The 17500-nt window shown below is 29.9% G+C and overlaps 1 protein-coding gene across 1 annotated transcript in view; it reads left to right on the plus strand.

Moving 5' to 3' along the window:
- The window catches only part of LOC137655511 (relaxin receptor 2-like), an 85087-nt gene that overhangs the window by 54863 nt on the left and 12724 nt on the right, over positions 1–17500 (plus strand). Inside the window, exons 14-17 of the mRNA XM_068389409.1 lie at positions 3629–3700; positions 4689–4775; positions 6916–6983; positions 17231–17392. Of these exons, the coding sequence (XP_068245510.1) occupies positions 3629–3700; positions 4689–4775; positions 6916–6983; positions 17231–17392 (389 nt within the window). The remainder of the gene's footprint in view (positions 1–3628; positions 3701–4688; positions 4776–6915; positions 6984–17230; positions 17393–17500) is intronic.

A 17500-nucleotide genomic window follows, 5' to 3' on the forward strand; every position in this document is an offset into this window, starting at 1 on the left:
CTGTGAACCGCGTTGTGGAATGATCTTCCCAATCGGGTAGTTAAATCAGTAAAATTCCATCCTGTTCGTAATACTAAGTTGATTCTAATAGTCAGGACTTCTCTATCATGAGGCTCAATACTACACAGTATTCTAGAAGTTTTATTCCAGCTGTGACCACGTTGTGGAATGATCTTCCTAATCGGGTAGTTAAATCAGTAAAGTTCTATCGTGTTCGTAATACTAAGTTGATTCTAATAGTCAGGACTTCTCTATCATGAGGCTCAATACTACACAGTATTCTAGAAGTTTTATTCCAGCTGTGACCACGTTGTGGAATGATCTTCCTAATCGGGTAGTTAAATCAGTAAAGTTCTATCGTGTTCGTAATACTAAGTTGATTCTAATAGTCAGGACTTCTCTATCATGAGGCTCAATACTACACAGTATTCTAGAAGTTTTATTCCAGCTGTGACCACGTTGTGGAATGATCTTCCTAATCGGGTAGTTAAATCAGTAAAGTTCTATCGTGTTCGTAATACTAAGTTGATTCTAATAGTCAGGACTTCTCTATCATGAGGCTCAATACTACACAGTATTCTAGAAGTTTTATTCCAGCTGTGACCACGTTGTGGAATGATCTTCCCAATCGGGTAGTTAAATCAGTAGAACTTCAAAAGTTCAAAGGTGGAGCAAATATTTTTATGTTAACCAGGCTGATATGAGACTTTTTATAGTTTATATATGACATATCTGATTTTGACATTGTTAATAGTTTATATATGACATATCTGTTTTGACGCTGTTACTGTTTTTAGAATTATATATTGTTAATTTATTCTCATCATTTATTTATTTCCTTATTTCCTTTCCTCACTGGGCTATTTTTCCTTATTGGAGCCCTTGGGTTTATATCATCTTGCTTTTCCAACTAAGGTTCTAGCTTGGCTAATAATAATAATAATAATAATAATAATAATAATGATAATAATAATAATAATAATGATAATAATAATAATAATAATAATAATAATAATAATAAACTTCAAAAGTTCAAACTTGCAGCAAATGTTTGCATGTTGAAAAGGTCGACATAAGTCTTTTAATATTTTATATATGAAATATCTGTTTTGATGTTGCTACTGTTTTTAGAATATTTTACTTTGATTGTTCATTATTTCCCATATCGTTTATTTATTTGCTTATTTCCTTTCCTCAGTGGGCTATTTTTCCCTGATGGAGCCCTTGGGCTTATAGCATCTTGCTTTCCCAACTAGGGTTGTAGCTTAGCTAATGATAATAATAATAATAATAATAATAATAATAATAATAATAATAACATAAAAAACAACAACAACAACAGCAATTACAACAACAACAATATTAATAATAATAATAATAATAATAATAATAATAATGATAATAATAACAATGATACTACTACTACTACTACTACTACTACTACCACTACTACTACTACTACTACTACTACTACTACTACTACTAATAATAATAATAGTAATAATAATAATAATATTAGTAACAATAATAATAACAATAACCTACTATGATATTCAGGGCCTCTGTAACACGGTTTTTTGGACTTTGCTCCTTATCAATGCATCGGATGTAGCTGAAAGTTGACATATGTATATTTTACAACCACACACAAATTTTGTCAGCATTATCTATAACCTAAACCCGATAGTTTTAATTTTTATAGAGTAAAAATGATGTAGCCGACGCCATGGCCAGTGATAACGAGCCAAGAGTCGAAAACATTCATTACGTAAGCAATGTAAACACCTTTTGACAAAATTTTGCCCCGCCCATCCACCAGACACCCATTCACCTTGTTCCATCGGCTCTGAAACCCATAACAGTCAAGAATGGCTAACAGGATTTGGAATTGCCCCGTGGTTGCAAAACTGCATTTGTCTTACGACTTGCAACTTTATACAGTCAAGAGAAAGCCCGTGGCCATATTTACTATAGCCTGAATAGGTAATTTTTCAGTTTCTAGTTTAAATCCAATGTTTATGGTCTGATTTGTATTTGGCGTAACATGATTATAATACTTGTAATGTCATTCAGGCTTTTGAACATTTCCATTAACTATTCACTATGCCACCAAGAGAGAGAGAGAGAAAGAGAGAGATTGTATGTAAACAGTCTTTATATAACTATTTTTGTTAAAATAAGAATTTTGTGCTAAACTCTCCATCAGACCAACGGATCATCCGATATCATTTTTTTCTTCTTCTTAGGCCGTACGACCGTTTTGGCTATGTTTTGGGCATGACTGCATTTTGTGAATAAATCATGAATAGTTTTAGGAGTTTTATTTGTACATCTAATGGGAATTTATAGAAGTAAAGTGAACATAATTCATGTATCCTTTAAAATAATTACTACATGTAGCAAAACAAATAGTAGTAAAGATGATAAAGCAATGAAGGAATGATACCATACTTTATCTTTAGCTTCAACATCGGCAATAACATACCCAGTTACCATAATTTGTCAGCTTGATGAAATAACCTATCATCTAATGTTAAACTTAATTTCTGAGGAGGCCATGGCTTATTGCACAGTGAAAAAAATATGACAAAGACTTTATGAATGGCGGAACGATACATAAATGTGGGTGGGGTATCTGTGCTAGCATAGTAATACTACTGTAGCAGTAGTGCCGCAACAGTAGTATACATGAATTAAACGTTTAGGCCAACTGCTGGGATCCTTGAGGATCATTTAGCACTTCTTACAACTACTCGAGAAATGAGTTTTTATAGCCAGAATTTAAATTTTCTGATCCAACAATGCCCATGATAGCCTTCAGTGTTATCCTGAATTATAACGAGGCTAAAGTGGGTGGAGCCGCATGAAGTCATCATTCTGACGATAATTATTGGTGAAGGTTTAAAGCCAAAATACGGTATCGGCTATTATTTTTTTTCTATTACAGTAAATAGGTAGGTAGATAGACACTAAATAAAAATTGCTTGACATTGGATATAGCAGTTATCAAATCAAGCTTGTCTACTACGTTTTTCAAAATTACCAACTATTCCCTATACCTTGTCAATCTGATTGTGACCTATAAAGTAGACTGTAATTTCTTAGGAAACTTATTTTGGGAGTTACACTAATAATTGAAGTGTTTTTGTATTTATTAACATATTTTGTTGTTTTTTTCATTATGACAATTATCAGTGGAGAGGTTTCAGAGTTCATAAAGGTGTACTGCTTTGCTTTTATTTAAACTTTTGTGTCATTGTTGGCAGAGGCATAGCCTTCGTTACGTATAGCCAATCATCGATCGAGAAAGAGGGAAGAAATGCCGTCATAAGTTACGTAACGAGTGCGTTCGAAACCTTTTCTCTGAATAAGTTGGCCCGTCTTCAAAAAACGTCACTTTTACATTATAAGTACCAAATTTATTCAGCCTAAGTAATGCAGAATATAGTCAAAATTTATGTGTAGATATAATGTGCATTCTGAAGAAGCGTTATTTTTATGAAATTCATAGATAAAAAATTATTGCGAAAAAACTGTGTTACAGAGGCCCTGAATCGCATAGTAGATCCTATCAGGAAAGAATTACGTATATCAAAAAGTATTGTTCTTTTTTATTTCTCTCTCGCAGAAATCTTCAAGATAATCCACTTATGACAGTTGGGGATATGACAATAAAAAGTCTACCTAGTCTGATGTCTCTGTAAGTATATCATTTAGAAAAATATTATGTTTTTAGATAATTGACCACTCAGGTTTATTTAAATATACTTTAAGTCTTTTATGTCCTTAAATGTTATCATTCATATTTTTTTTTTTAATTGTCAAGTCAGGTTTATGAAATACCTTCGAAGACTTTTAGGTACTTATATGTTATCAATAGTAAATTAAGAAGTTATTTTTTTTTCATCAATTTATAGAATTTCTGTGTAATTTTATTTTTATGGATATTTTAAAAAATATTCACAAATATATATTTTTTTAATAATCCGTTCAGGTTTATAAAATACCCATTAAGACTTTTATATCCATATATTTTATCAACAGCAAATTAAGAAGTAATTTCTTTTTTTATTAGTATATTGAATTTCTATGTAATTTTAGTTTTATGGATATTTTAAAAGAATATTCACAAATACATTATTTTTTGATTGCTCGCTCAGGTTTATGAAATATTTTTAAAGACTTTTATATCCTCATATTTTATCAACAGTAAATTAAGATTTTATTTATCAGTATATAGAATTTCTATGTAATTTGAGTGATTTATGGATATTTTCAAAAAGTATATCCACAAATACATTAAATAATTTTTTAATGTATTCCTAAAATCTTAATCACAAATAAGTCTTTAATATCAGAACAGGATGCAGATATTTTAATTTATTGTTTGTTAGTTTATTCCGTTGGTAATTGTACCATGGTCTTTAACTTTACCAAGAGTTTCTTCAGCTAATTCATAAATGGATTTAAAGATTTTAGAAACATGTATATCCTTAAAATCTCATAGTATATAATCTCATAGTATATATTTATATATGTATGTACATATACATACATATATATATATATATATATATACATATATATATATATATATATACACACATATATATATATATATATATATATATATATATATGTATATATATATACTGTAGATATATGTATATACAAATATATCTTCTCAGGAACCTTGATGGCATTGAATTCCCGACTGGCGTTCTATACAACTTATCAACGCACCAGCGAGATCTCAGTCCAGATATCGAACACATGTAAGTATTAAAACAAATTCAATTTCTAAAAGGTTGAGTAAAATCCAAAAACTAAGAGTTAAATAGTTAATCAAAAGCTAAAGAAATATATATGAATGAAACATTTTACGTTAAAGGATAACCTCATATACTGTATAATTAATTTTCATTATATTACGAGTATAATTAATTCTTATTATATTATGAGTATAATTAATTTCTATTATATTACGAGTATAATTAATTTCTATTATATTACGAGTATAATTAATTTCTATTATATTACAAGTATAATAAATTTATATCATCTTATGAGTATAATTAATTTATATTATCTTACGAGTATAATTAATTTCTATTATATTACGAGTATAGTTAATTTCTATTATATTACGAGTATAATAAATTTATACTATATTAGGGTATAATCAATTTCTATTATATTACGGGTATAATTAATTTCTATTATATTACGAGTATGAACAATTTCTATTATATTACGAGATACTTCATTTCTATTATATTAAGTATAATTAATTTCTATTATATTACGAGTATAATTAATTTCTATTATCTTACGAGTATAATCAATTTCTATTATCTTACGAGTATAATCAATTTTTATGATATTTAAAACATAAACTATTAACACTATTAATTTTTCTGCATTTCAGTGCGTCATGTTTAAATATAAACAAATTAGAAATGTTTTATTAAACATGCCTTTGATTGTTGAAGTGGCTTTAAACTGATTTGACACATCAAAAGTCTTATTTTTAATGGCATGACAAGGACACAATGAAATCTCTCACTTAAAAGAGCTCTAAGTCTTTTCGTATAATCTATATCATTTAAATTTAGACTAGATTTTGTAATTGAATCACTGTAATAAAAGTTTTTTTTTTTTATCGAATTTCATTTTATGAACTAAAGATCTCATCTAAATTTAGACCGGATCTTTTATTTGAATCATTAAAATAAAAGCTTTTATTGAATTAAATTTTATGATCTAAAGCTCTCATCTAAATTTAGACCAGATCTTTTATTTGAATCACTGTAATAAAAGTTTTTTTTAACCGAATTTCATTTTATTAACTAAATCTCTCATTTGAATTTAGACCAAATTTTTTAACTTGAATCATTGTAATAAAAGTTCTTTTTTATCGAATTTCATTTTATGAGCTAAAGTTCTCATTAAAATTTATACCAGGTCTTTTATTGGAATCCTTTTGATAAAAGGTCTTTTTTATCGAATTACATTTTATGAAGTAAAGTCCTCATTTAAATTTAGACCAGATTTTGTAATTGAATCATTGTAAGAAAAAAAAATTCTTATCGAATTTCATTTCATGGAATAAAGTTGAATAAGAAAACCACCTACTGATAATAATGATTATAAATATATATTCATTGATTTCATGAAAAAATATATCTACATCCTTTGGGTGCAAATTTTTTTTTTAGATGTATTGTTTCTTTCATTGTTAATTTATATTATTGAGAAATGTTGCTCAACTTTGCCAATATGAATATGGTATTTATAATGATCGTAGTCAATAATCTTTACTAAATTCAATGATTGATAATCATATTTTTCACATTAATAAAAAAATATTAATCATTATATCTACATATTAATAAAAAAGTATATATATATATATATATATATATATATATATGTATATATATATATATATATATGTATATATACATGTATATATATACATATATATATATATATATATATATATATATATATATCATTAGATCTAAATGTTCATACGTTTAGCAGAGAGAGAGAGAGAGAGAGAGAGAGAGAGAGAGAGAGAGAGAATTTCTGGCTATAAATAGAAATTATCAATCATTAGATCTACATGTTCAAACGTTTAACAGAGAGAGAGAGAGAGAGAGAGAGAGAGAGAGAGAGAGAGAGAGAGAGAGAGAGAGAGAGAGAGAGAGAGAGAATGATTGATAATCATACTTTTAATATTGATAAAATTATTAAAAATATTAACAATTAATCATTAGATCCATATGTTTAAACGTTTAACAGAGAGAGAGAGAGAGAGAGAGAGAGAGAGAGAGAGAGAGAGAGAGAGAGAGAGAGAGAGAGAGAGAGAATTTTAGGCTATGAATAATAGTTATTATTTATTTTTTTCAGTTATTTTATGAGGTTCCGATACTGCAGTTATTTCCCCAAAGTACCCGACTGTCATCCAAAAACTGATGGTAAGAATTATTAATTAATTAATTAATTAATTAATTAATTAATTAATTAATTAATTAATTAATTAATTTCAATTGAATACGATGGCTTCAATTACTCTATGGTTCTTATTAGCTTCGTCGAGTACACATCATCTATACAATGATGAAGAATTAACATATACTGTAATGAAATATCTAATTACAATATAAGTATCATTGTAGGTGTGTAAGTTAGTAGTTTGAATTTTTTCTTTGTATTAGGTTTACAAAATAAATTATGGTTCATAATTTTCCCCTGTATCATCAACTCCTTTATTTCTTTTACGAGAAATAATCTTACTTTTTATATTTCACTTTAACATTTAATAGCATTTCATTTCGTTGCATCTTTCGTTTGGTGATCATCGGCTCGCATATGGCTAACTTATAAATGACATAGCTTTATTCATCATCATCATCATCATCTCCTCCTACGCCTATTAACGCAAAGGGCTTCGGTTAGATTTCGCCAGTCGTCTCGATCTTGAGGTTTAAATTTAATACTTCTCTGTTTATCATCTACTACATGCTTCATAGTCCTGGGGTCTTCCAACTATACTAGTGCCTTACGGAGTCCAGGTGAACGTTTTGGGAACTAATATCTCTTGGGAAGAGCGAAGAGCACGCCCAAACCATCTCCATCTACTCTTCACCATGATCTCATCCACATATGGCACTCGAGTAATCTCTCTTATAGTTTCATTTCTAATCCTGTCCTGCCATTTAACTCCCAATATCCTTCTGAGGGCGTTGTTCTCAAATCTTCTAAATCTATTGGAGATGTTTCATTATCATACCATGACTCATGTCTATAGAGTAACACCGATCTCACTAAACTGATATATTGCTTAATTAAAACAAAAATTTTATCTATTTCAAAGCATAGAAAACTAGATGTTTAAGGACCAGTCGCTCCTAGGAAATTTGAATATCCTCCTCTATTCCTTAAATTATCTCACTATTCTTATAATGGATGTTCTTGGTTACTGTTATACAAATATGTTGAAATCATAGGGTAACATTTTGTTGTGAAAATTATATTTTCTACTAAAAAAAAAAAAATTAAGAGGGGTTTTATAAATATAATCTCCATGTAGGATCTAACCAACTGTTTCCCCTTATTTGATTTTACTAGTCACGTTGACACTTGGTGTAATAATAATTATTATTTTTTTTTTTTAGATATTTTTATCAATAGTTAAAATGTAAACCCAAAACCCGAAACACGGAAAGCAGTCAGTCATGGAAAGAAATAGAGATGTAAAGAATAAAATAAAATATGAATAAATAAAAAGTTCGTATACTATGATAAATTACAGTGTTGAACAGATAAGCAACATAACTACGTAACTATTAGCAACGGAATTGAACTTATTAAGTCCCACAAGTTAATTCCCTTATTGAGATCATTCTAAAATCAGGTCACAGCTGGAATGAAACTTCACATGAAAGAAAATGAAAATGAAAAATAACGGAATATTAGAGATATCATCTTATTTTGCCTTATTGAGATCATTCTAAAATCTAGTCACAACCGGAATGAAAATTCACATGAAAGAAAATGAAAAATAACAGAATATTAGAGATGAAACATCTTAATCTTGTTTCTTTAAAATGTGTTTCCTCGTTCGCCTGGAGCTTAAGATAACTACAACACTATTAGCAACGGGCTAGAACTTATTAAGTCCCACGATTTAATTCCCTTTTTGAGATCATTCAGAAATTTAGTGACAACAGGACTAAATGAAAAATAACAGAAAATTGGAGATAACATCTTCATCTTGTTTCTCTTAAATTGGTCACAGCTAGAGTGAAACTTCATATGAAAGAAAATGAAAAATAGCAGGAAATTATAGATAACATCTTAAACTTATTTCTTTTGAGTTGTTTCCTCATTCGAAAACTTATTAGAGATACCATCTTCATCTTGTTTCTTTTAAAGGTGTTTCCTCATTCGAAAACTTATTAGAGATACCATCTTCATCTTGTTTCTTTTAAAGGTGTTTCCTCATTCGAAAACTTATTAGAGATACCATCTTCATCTTGTTTCTTTTAAAGGTGTTTCCTCATTCGAAAACATATTAGAGATAACATCTTCATCTTGGTTTCTTTTAAAGGTAATTCCTCATTCGAAAACCTATTAGAGATAACATCTTCATCTTGGTTTCTTTTAAAGGTAATTCCTCATTCGAAAACCTATTAGAGATAACATCTCCATCTTGTTTCTTTTAAAGGCGTTTCCTCATTCGAAAACATATTAGAGATAACATCTCCATCTTGTTTCTTTTAAAGGTGTTTCCTCATTCTAAAACCTATTAGAAATAATATATTCATCTTGTTTCTTTTAAAGGTGTTTCCTCATTCGAAAACCTATTTGAGATAACATCTTCATCTTGTTTCTTTTAAAGGTGTTTCCTTATTCGAAAACCTGTTAGAGATAACATCTTCATCTTGGTTTCTTTTAAAGGTGTTTCCTCATTCGAAAACCTATTCGAGATAACATCTTCATCTTGCTTCACTTAAAGGCGTTTCCTCATTCGAAAACATATTAGAGATAACATCTCCATCTTGTTTCTTTTAAAGGTGTTTCCTAATTCGAAAACATATTAGAGATAACATCTCCATCTTGTTTCTTTTAAAGGCGTTTCCTCATTCGAAAACATATTAGAGATAACATCTCCATCTTGTTTCTTTTAAAGGTGTTTCCTCATTCGAAAACATATTAGAGATAACATCTTCATCTTGGTTTCTTTTAAAGGTAATTCCTCATTCGAAAACCTATTAGAGATAACATCTTCATCTTGCTTCACTTAAAGGCGTTTCCTCATTCGAAAACATATTAGAGATAACATCTTCATCTTGGTTTCTTTTAAAGGTAATTCCTCATTCGAAAACCTATTAGAGATAACATCTCCATCTTGTTTCTTTTAAAGGTGTTTCCTCGTTCGAAAACATATTAGAGATAACATCTCCATCTTGTTTCTTTTGAAGGTGTTTCCTCATTCGAAAACATATTAGAGATAACATCTCCATCTTGTTTCTTTTAAAGGTAATTCCTCATTCGAAAACATATTAGAGATAACATCTCCATCTTGTTTCTTTTAAAGGTGTTTCCTCATTCGAAAACCTATTAGAGATAACATCTCCATCTTGTTTCTTTTAAAGGTGTTTCCTCATTCGAAAACCTATTCGAGATAACATCTTCATCTTGCTTCACTTAAAGGCGTTTCCTCATTCGAAAACATATTAGAGATAACATCTCCATCTTGTTTCTTTTAAAGGTGTTTCCTAATTCGAAAACATATTAGAGATAACATCTCCATCTTGTTTCTTTTAAAGGCGTTTCCTCATTCGAAAACATATTAGAGATAACATCTCCATCTTGTTTCTTTTAAAGGTGTTTCCTCATTCGAAAACATATTAGGGATAACATCTTCATCTTGGTTTCTTTTAAAGGTAATTCCTCATTCGAAAACCTATTAGAGATAACATCTTCATCTTGCTTCACTTAAAGGCGTTTCCTCATTCGAAAACCTATTAGAGATAACATCTCCATCTTGTTTCTTTTAAAGGTGTTTCCTCGTTCGAAAACATATTAGAGATAACATCTCCATCTTGTTTCTTTTGAAGGTGTTTCCTCATTCGAAAACATATTAGAGATAACATCTCCATCTTGTTTCTTTTAAAGGTAATTCCTCATTCGAAAACATATTAGAGATAACATCTCCATCTTGTTTCTTTTAAAGGTGTTTCGTCATTCGAAAACCTATTAGAAATAATATATTCATCTTGTTTCTTTTAAAGGTGTTTCCTCATTCGAAAACATATTAGAGATAACATCTCCATCTTGTTTCTTTTAAAGGTGTTTCCTCATTCGAAAACCTATTAGAGATAACATCTCCATCTTGTTTCTTTTAAAGGTGTTTCCTCATTCGAAAACATATTAGAGATAACATCTCCATCTTGTTTCTTTTAAAGGTGTTTCCTAATTCGAAAACATATTAGAGATAACATCTCCATCTTGTTTCTTTTAAAGGCGTTTCCTCATTCGAAAACATATTAGAGATAACATCTCCATCTTGTTTCTTTTAAAGGTGTTTCCTCATTCGAAAACCTATTAGAGATAACATCTCCATCTTGTTTCTTTTAAAGGTGTATCCTCATTCTAAAACCTATTAGAAATAATATATTCATCTTGTTTCTTTTAAAGGTGTTTCCTCATTCGAAAACCTATTTGAGATAACATCTTCATCTTGTTTCTTTTAAAGGTGTTTCCTTATTCGAAAACCTGTTAGAGATAACATCTTCATCTTGGTTTCTTTTAAAGGTGTTTCCTCATTCGAAAACCTATTCGAGATAACATCTTCATCTTGCTTCACTTAAAGGCGTTTCCTCATTCGAAAACATATTAGAGATAACATCTCCATCTTGTTTCTTTTAAAGGTGTTTCCTAATTCGAAAACATATTAGAGATAACATCTCCATCTTGTTTCTTTTAAAGGCGTTTCCTCATTCGAAAACATATTAGAGATAACATCTCCATCTTGTTTCTTTTAAAGGTGTTTCCTCATTCGAAAACATATTAGAGATAACATCTTCATCTTGGTTTCTTTTAAAGGTAATTCCTCATTCGAAAACCTATTAGAGATAACATCTTCATCTTGCTTCACTTAAAGGCGTTTCCTCATTCGAAAACATATTAGAGATAACATCTCCATCTTGTTTCTTTTAAAGGCGTTTCCTCATTCGAAAACATATTAGAGATAACATCTCCATCTTGTTCCTTTTAAAGGTGTTTCCTCATTCGAAAACATATTAGAGATAACATCTCCATCTTGTTTCTTTTAAAGGTGTTTCCTCATTCGAAAACCTATTAGAAATAATATATTCATCTTGTTTCTTTTAAATGTGTTTCCTCATTCGAAAACCTATTTGAGATAACATCTTCATCTTGTTTCTTTTAAAGGTGTTTCCTTATTCGAAAACCTGTTAGAGATAACATCTTCATCTTGTTTCTTTTAAAGGTGTTTCCTCATTCGAAAACATATTAGAGATAACATCTTCATCTTGGTTTCTTTTAAAGGTAATTCCTCATTCGAAAACCTATTAGAGATAACATCTTCATCTTGCTTCACTTAAAGGCGTTTCCTCATTCGAAAACATATTAGAGATAACATCTCCATCTTGTTTCTTTTAAAGGTGTTTCCTCATTCGAAAACATATTAGAGATAACATCTCCATCTTGTTTCTTTTAAAGGTGTTTCCTCATTCGAAAACCTATTAGAAATAATATATTCATCTTGTTTCTTTTAAATGTGTTTCCTCATTCGAAAACCTATTTGAGATAACATCTTCATCTTGTTTCTTTTAAAGGTGTTTCCTTATTCGAAAACCTGTTAGAGATAACATCTTCATCTTGTTTCTTTTAAAGGTGTTTCCTTATTCGAAAACCTGTTAGAGATAACATCTTCATCTTGCTTCACTTAAAGGCGTTTCCTCATTCGAAAACATATTAGAGATAACATCTGCATCTTGTTTCTTTTAAAGGTGTTTCCTCATTCGAAAACATATTAGAGATAACATCTCCATCTTGTTTCTTTTAAAGGTGTTTCCTCATTCGAAAACCTATTAGAAATAATATATTCATCTTGTTTCTTTTAAATGTGTTTCCTCATTCGAAAACCTATTTGAGATAACATCTTCATCTTGTTTCTTTTAAAGGTGTTTCCTTATTAGAAAACCTGTTAGAGATAACATCTTCATCTTGTTTCTTTTAAAGGTGTTTCCTTATTCGAAAACCTGTTAGAGATAACATCTTCATCTTGCTTCACTTAAAGGCGTTTCCTCATTCGAAAACATATTAGAGATAACATCTGCATCTTGTTTCTTTTAAAGGTGTTTCCTCATTCGAAAACATATTAGAGATAACATCTCCATCTTGTTTCTTTTAAAGGTGTTTCCTCATTCGAAAACATATTAGAGATAACATCTCCATCTTGTTTCTTTTAAAGGTGTTTCCTCATTCGAAAACATATTAGAGATAACATCTCCATCTTGTTTCTTTTAAAGGTAATTCCTCATTCGAAAACCTATTAGAGATAACATCTTCATCTTGCTTCACTTAAAGGCGTTTCCTCATTCGAAAACCTGTTAGAGATAACATCTTCATCTTGGTTTCTTTTAAAGGTAATTCCTCATTCGAAAACCTATTAGAGATAACATCTTCATCTTGCTTCACTTAAAGGCGTTTCCTCATTCGAAAACATATTAGAGATAACATCTCCATCTTGTTTCTTTTAAAGGTGTTTCCTCATTCGAAAACATATTAGAGATAACATCTCCATCTTGTTTCTTTTAAAGGTGTTTCCTCATTCGAAAACCTATTAGAAATAATATATTCATCTTGTTTCTTTTAAAGGTGTTTCCTCATTCGAAAACCTATTAGAAATAATATATTCATCTTGTTTCTTTTAAAGGTGTTTCCTCATTCGAAAACCTATTAGAAATAATATATTCATCTTGTTCCTTTTAAAGGTGTTTCCTCATTCGAAAACCTAGTAGAGATAACATCTTCATCTTGTTTCTTTTAAAGGTGTTTCCTCATATGAAAACCTAATAGAAATAACACCTTCATCTTGTTTCTTTAAAAGGTGTTTCCTCATACGAAAACCTATTAGAAATAACACCTTCATCTTGTTTCTTTAAAAGGTGTTTCCTCATACGAAAACCTAATAGAAATAACATCTTCATCTTGTTCCTCTTAAAGGCGTTTCCTCATACGAAAACCTATTAGAGATAACATCTTCATCTTGTTTCTTTTAAAGGTGTTTCCTCATATGAAAACCTAATAGAAATAACACCTTCATCTTGTTTCTTTAAAAGGTGTTTCCTCATACGAAAACCTATTAGAAATAACACATTCATCTTGTTTCTTTAAAAGGTGTTTCCTCATACAAAAACCTATTAGAAATAACACCTTCATCTTGTTTCTTTAAAAGGTGTTTCCTCATACGAAAACCTATTAGAAATAACACCTTATCTTGTTTCTTTAAAAGGTGTTTCCTCATACGAAAACCTAATAGAAATAACACCTTAATCTTGTTTCTTTAAAAGGTGTTTCCTCATACGAAAACCTATTAGAAATAACACCTTCATCTTGTTTCTTTAAAAGGTGTTTCCTCATACGAAAACCTAATAGAAATAACATCTTTATCTTGTTCCTCTTAAAGGCGTTTCCTCATACGAAAACCTATTAGAAATACATATTCATCTTGTTCCTTTTAAAGGTGTTTCCTCATACGAAAACCTAATAGAAATAACATCTTCATCTTGTTCCTCTTAAAGGCGTTTCCTCATACGAAAACTTATTAGAAATAACACCTTCATCATGTTTCTTTAAAAGGTGTTTCCTCATACGAAAACCTATTTGAAATAACACCTTCATCTTGTTTCTTTAAAAGGTGTTTCCTCATACGAAAACCTATTAGAAATAACACCTTCATCTTGTTTCTTTAAAAGGTGTTTCCTCATACGAAAACCTATTAGAAATAACACCTTCATCATGTTTCTTTAAAAGGCGTTTCCTCATACGAAAACCTATTAGAAATAACACCTTCATCTTGTTTCTTTAAAAGGTGTTTCCTCATACGAAAACCTAATAGAAATAACATCTTTATCTTGTTCCTCTTAAAGGCGTTTCCTCATACGAAAACCTATTAGAAATACATATTCATCTTGTTCCTTTTAAAGGTGTTTCCTCATACGAAAACCTAATAGAAATAACATCTTCATCTTGTTCCTCTTAAAGGCGTTTCCTCATACGAAAACTTATTAGAAATAACACCTTCATCATGTTTCTTTAAAAGGTGTTTCCTCATACGAAAACCTATTAGAAATAACACCTTCATCTTGTTTCTTTAAAAGGTGTTTCCTCATACGAAAACCTATTAGAAATAACACCTTCATCCTGTTTCTTTAAAAGGTGTTTCCTAATACGAAAACCTATTAGAAATAACATCTTTATCTTGTTCCTCTTAAAGGCGTTTCCTCATACGAAAACCTATTAGAAATACATATTCATCTTGTTCCTTTTAAAGGTGTTTCCTCATACGAAAACCTAATAGAAATAACATCTTCATCTTGTTCCTCTTAAAGGCGTTTCCTCATACGAAAACTTATTAGAAATAACACCTTCATCATGTTTCTTTAAAAGGTGTTTCCTCATACGAAAACCTATTAGAAATAACACCTTCATCTTGTTTCTTTAAAAGGTGTTTCCTCATACGAAAACCTATTAGAAATAACACCTTCATCTTGTTTCTTTAAAAGGTGTTTCCTCATACGAAAACCTAATAGAAATAACATCTTTATCTTGTTCCTCTTAAAGGCGTTTCCTCATACGAAAACCTATTAGAAATACATATTCATCTTGTTCCTTTTAAAGGTGTTCCCTCATACGAAAACCTAATAGAAATAACATCTTCATCTTGTTCCTCTTAAAGGCGTTTCCTCATACGAAAACTTATTAGAAATAACACCTTCATCATGTTTCTTTAAAAGGTGTTTCCTCATACGAAAACCTATTAGAAATAACACCTTCATCTTGTTTCTTTAAAAGGTGTTTCCTCATACGAAAACCTATTAGAAATAACACCTTCATCTTGTTTCTTTAAAAGGTGTTTCCTCATACGAAAACCTAATAGAAATAACATATTTATCTTGTTCCTCTTAAAGGCGTTTCCTCATACGAAAACCTATTAGAAATACATATTCATCTTGTTCCTTTTAAAGGTGTTTCCTCATACGAAAACCTAATAGAAATAACATCTTCATCTTGTTCCTCTTAAAGGCGTTTCCTCATACGAAAACTTATTAGAAATAACACCTTCATCATGTTTCTTTAAAAGGTGTTTCCTCATACGAAAACCTATTAGAAATAACACCTTCATCTTGTTTCTTTAAAAGGTGTTTCCTCATACGAAAACCTATTAGAAATAACACCTTCATCTTGTTTCTTTAAAAGGTGTTTCCTCATACGAAAACCTAATAGAAATAACATCTTTATCTTGTTCCTCTTAAAGGTGTTTCCTCATACGAAAACCTATTAGAAATACATATTCATCTTGTTCCTTTTAAAGGTGTTTCCTCATTCGAAAACCTAGTAGAGATAACATCTTCGTCTTGTTCCTCTTAAAGGCGTTTCCTCATTCGAAAACCTATTAGAGATAACATCTTCATCTTGTTTCTTTTAAAGGTGTTTCCTCATTCGAAAACCTATTAGAAATAATATATTCATCTTTTTTCTTTTAAAGGTGTTTCCTAATACGAAAACCTATTAGAAATAATATATTCATCTTGTTCCTTTTAAAGGTGTTTCTTCATAAGAAAACATAGAGATAACATCTTCATCTTGTTTCTTTTAAAGGTGTTTCCTCATTCGAAAGCCTATTAGAGATAACATCATCTTGTTCCTCTTAAAGGTGTTTCCTCATTCGAAAACCTATTAGAGATAACATCTTCATCTTGTTTCTTTTAAAGGTGTTTCCTCATACGAAAACCTATTAGAGATAACATCTTCATCTTGTTTCTTTTAAAGGTGTTTCCTCATACGAAAACCTAGTAGAGATAACATCTTCATCTTTTTCCTTTTAAAGGTGTTTCCTCATTCGAAAACCTATTAGAGATAACATCATCTTGTTTCACTTAAAGGTTTCCTCATTCGAAAACCTATTAGAAATAACATCTTCATCTATTTTCTTTAAAAAGTATTTCCTCATACGAAAACCTATTAGAAATGGTATATTCATCTTGTTTCTTTTAAAGGTGTTTCCTCATTCGAAAACATATTAGAATTAACATCTTCATCTTGTTTCTTTTAAAGATGTTTCCACATACGAAAACCTATCAGAGATAATATCTTCATCTTGTTTCTTTTAAAAGATGTTTCCTCATACAAAAAGCTATTAGAGATAACATCTTCATCTTGTTTCTTTTAAAGGTGTTTCCTCATACAAAAACTTATTAGAGATAACATCTTCATCTTGTTTCTTTTAAAGGTGTTTCCTCATACGAAAACCTATTAGAGATAACATCTTCATCTTGTTTCTTTTATAGGTGTTTCCTTATTCGAAAACCTATTAGAAATAACATCTTCATCTATTTTCTTTAAAAAGTATTTCCTCATACGAAAACCTATTAGAAATAACATCTTCATCTTATTTCTTTTAAAGGTGTTTCCTCCTTCGAAAACCTTCTCGTTCGCCTGGAACTTCGAGTGGCCGTGTGGCTGGTAGCAACCCTCACAATGGTCGGGAACTTCACCGTGCTAGCTGGGAGATTCTTCACTAGAGATGACAATAAACTTCTCTCGCTTTTCATAAGGAACTTGGCAGGTAGGGAGATCTTTTCTAGCCCCATTCCACTCGGATGGCTGTTAGATATGAATGTCTAGAAACTTTATAGCATAAGTTGAATATCTGGCAATAAAAAACCTTTATGTT

The sequence above is a fragment of the Palaemon carinicauda genome, chromosome 16 (genome assembly GCF_036898095.1).
Source record: "Palaemon carinicauda isolate YSFRI2023 chromosome 16, ASM3689809v2, whole genome shotgun sequence".
Classification (NCBI taxonomy): Eukaryota; Metazoa; Arthropoda; class Malacostraca; order Decapoda; family Palaemonidae; genus Palaemon; species Palaemon carinicauda.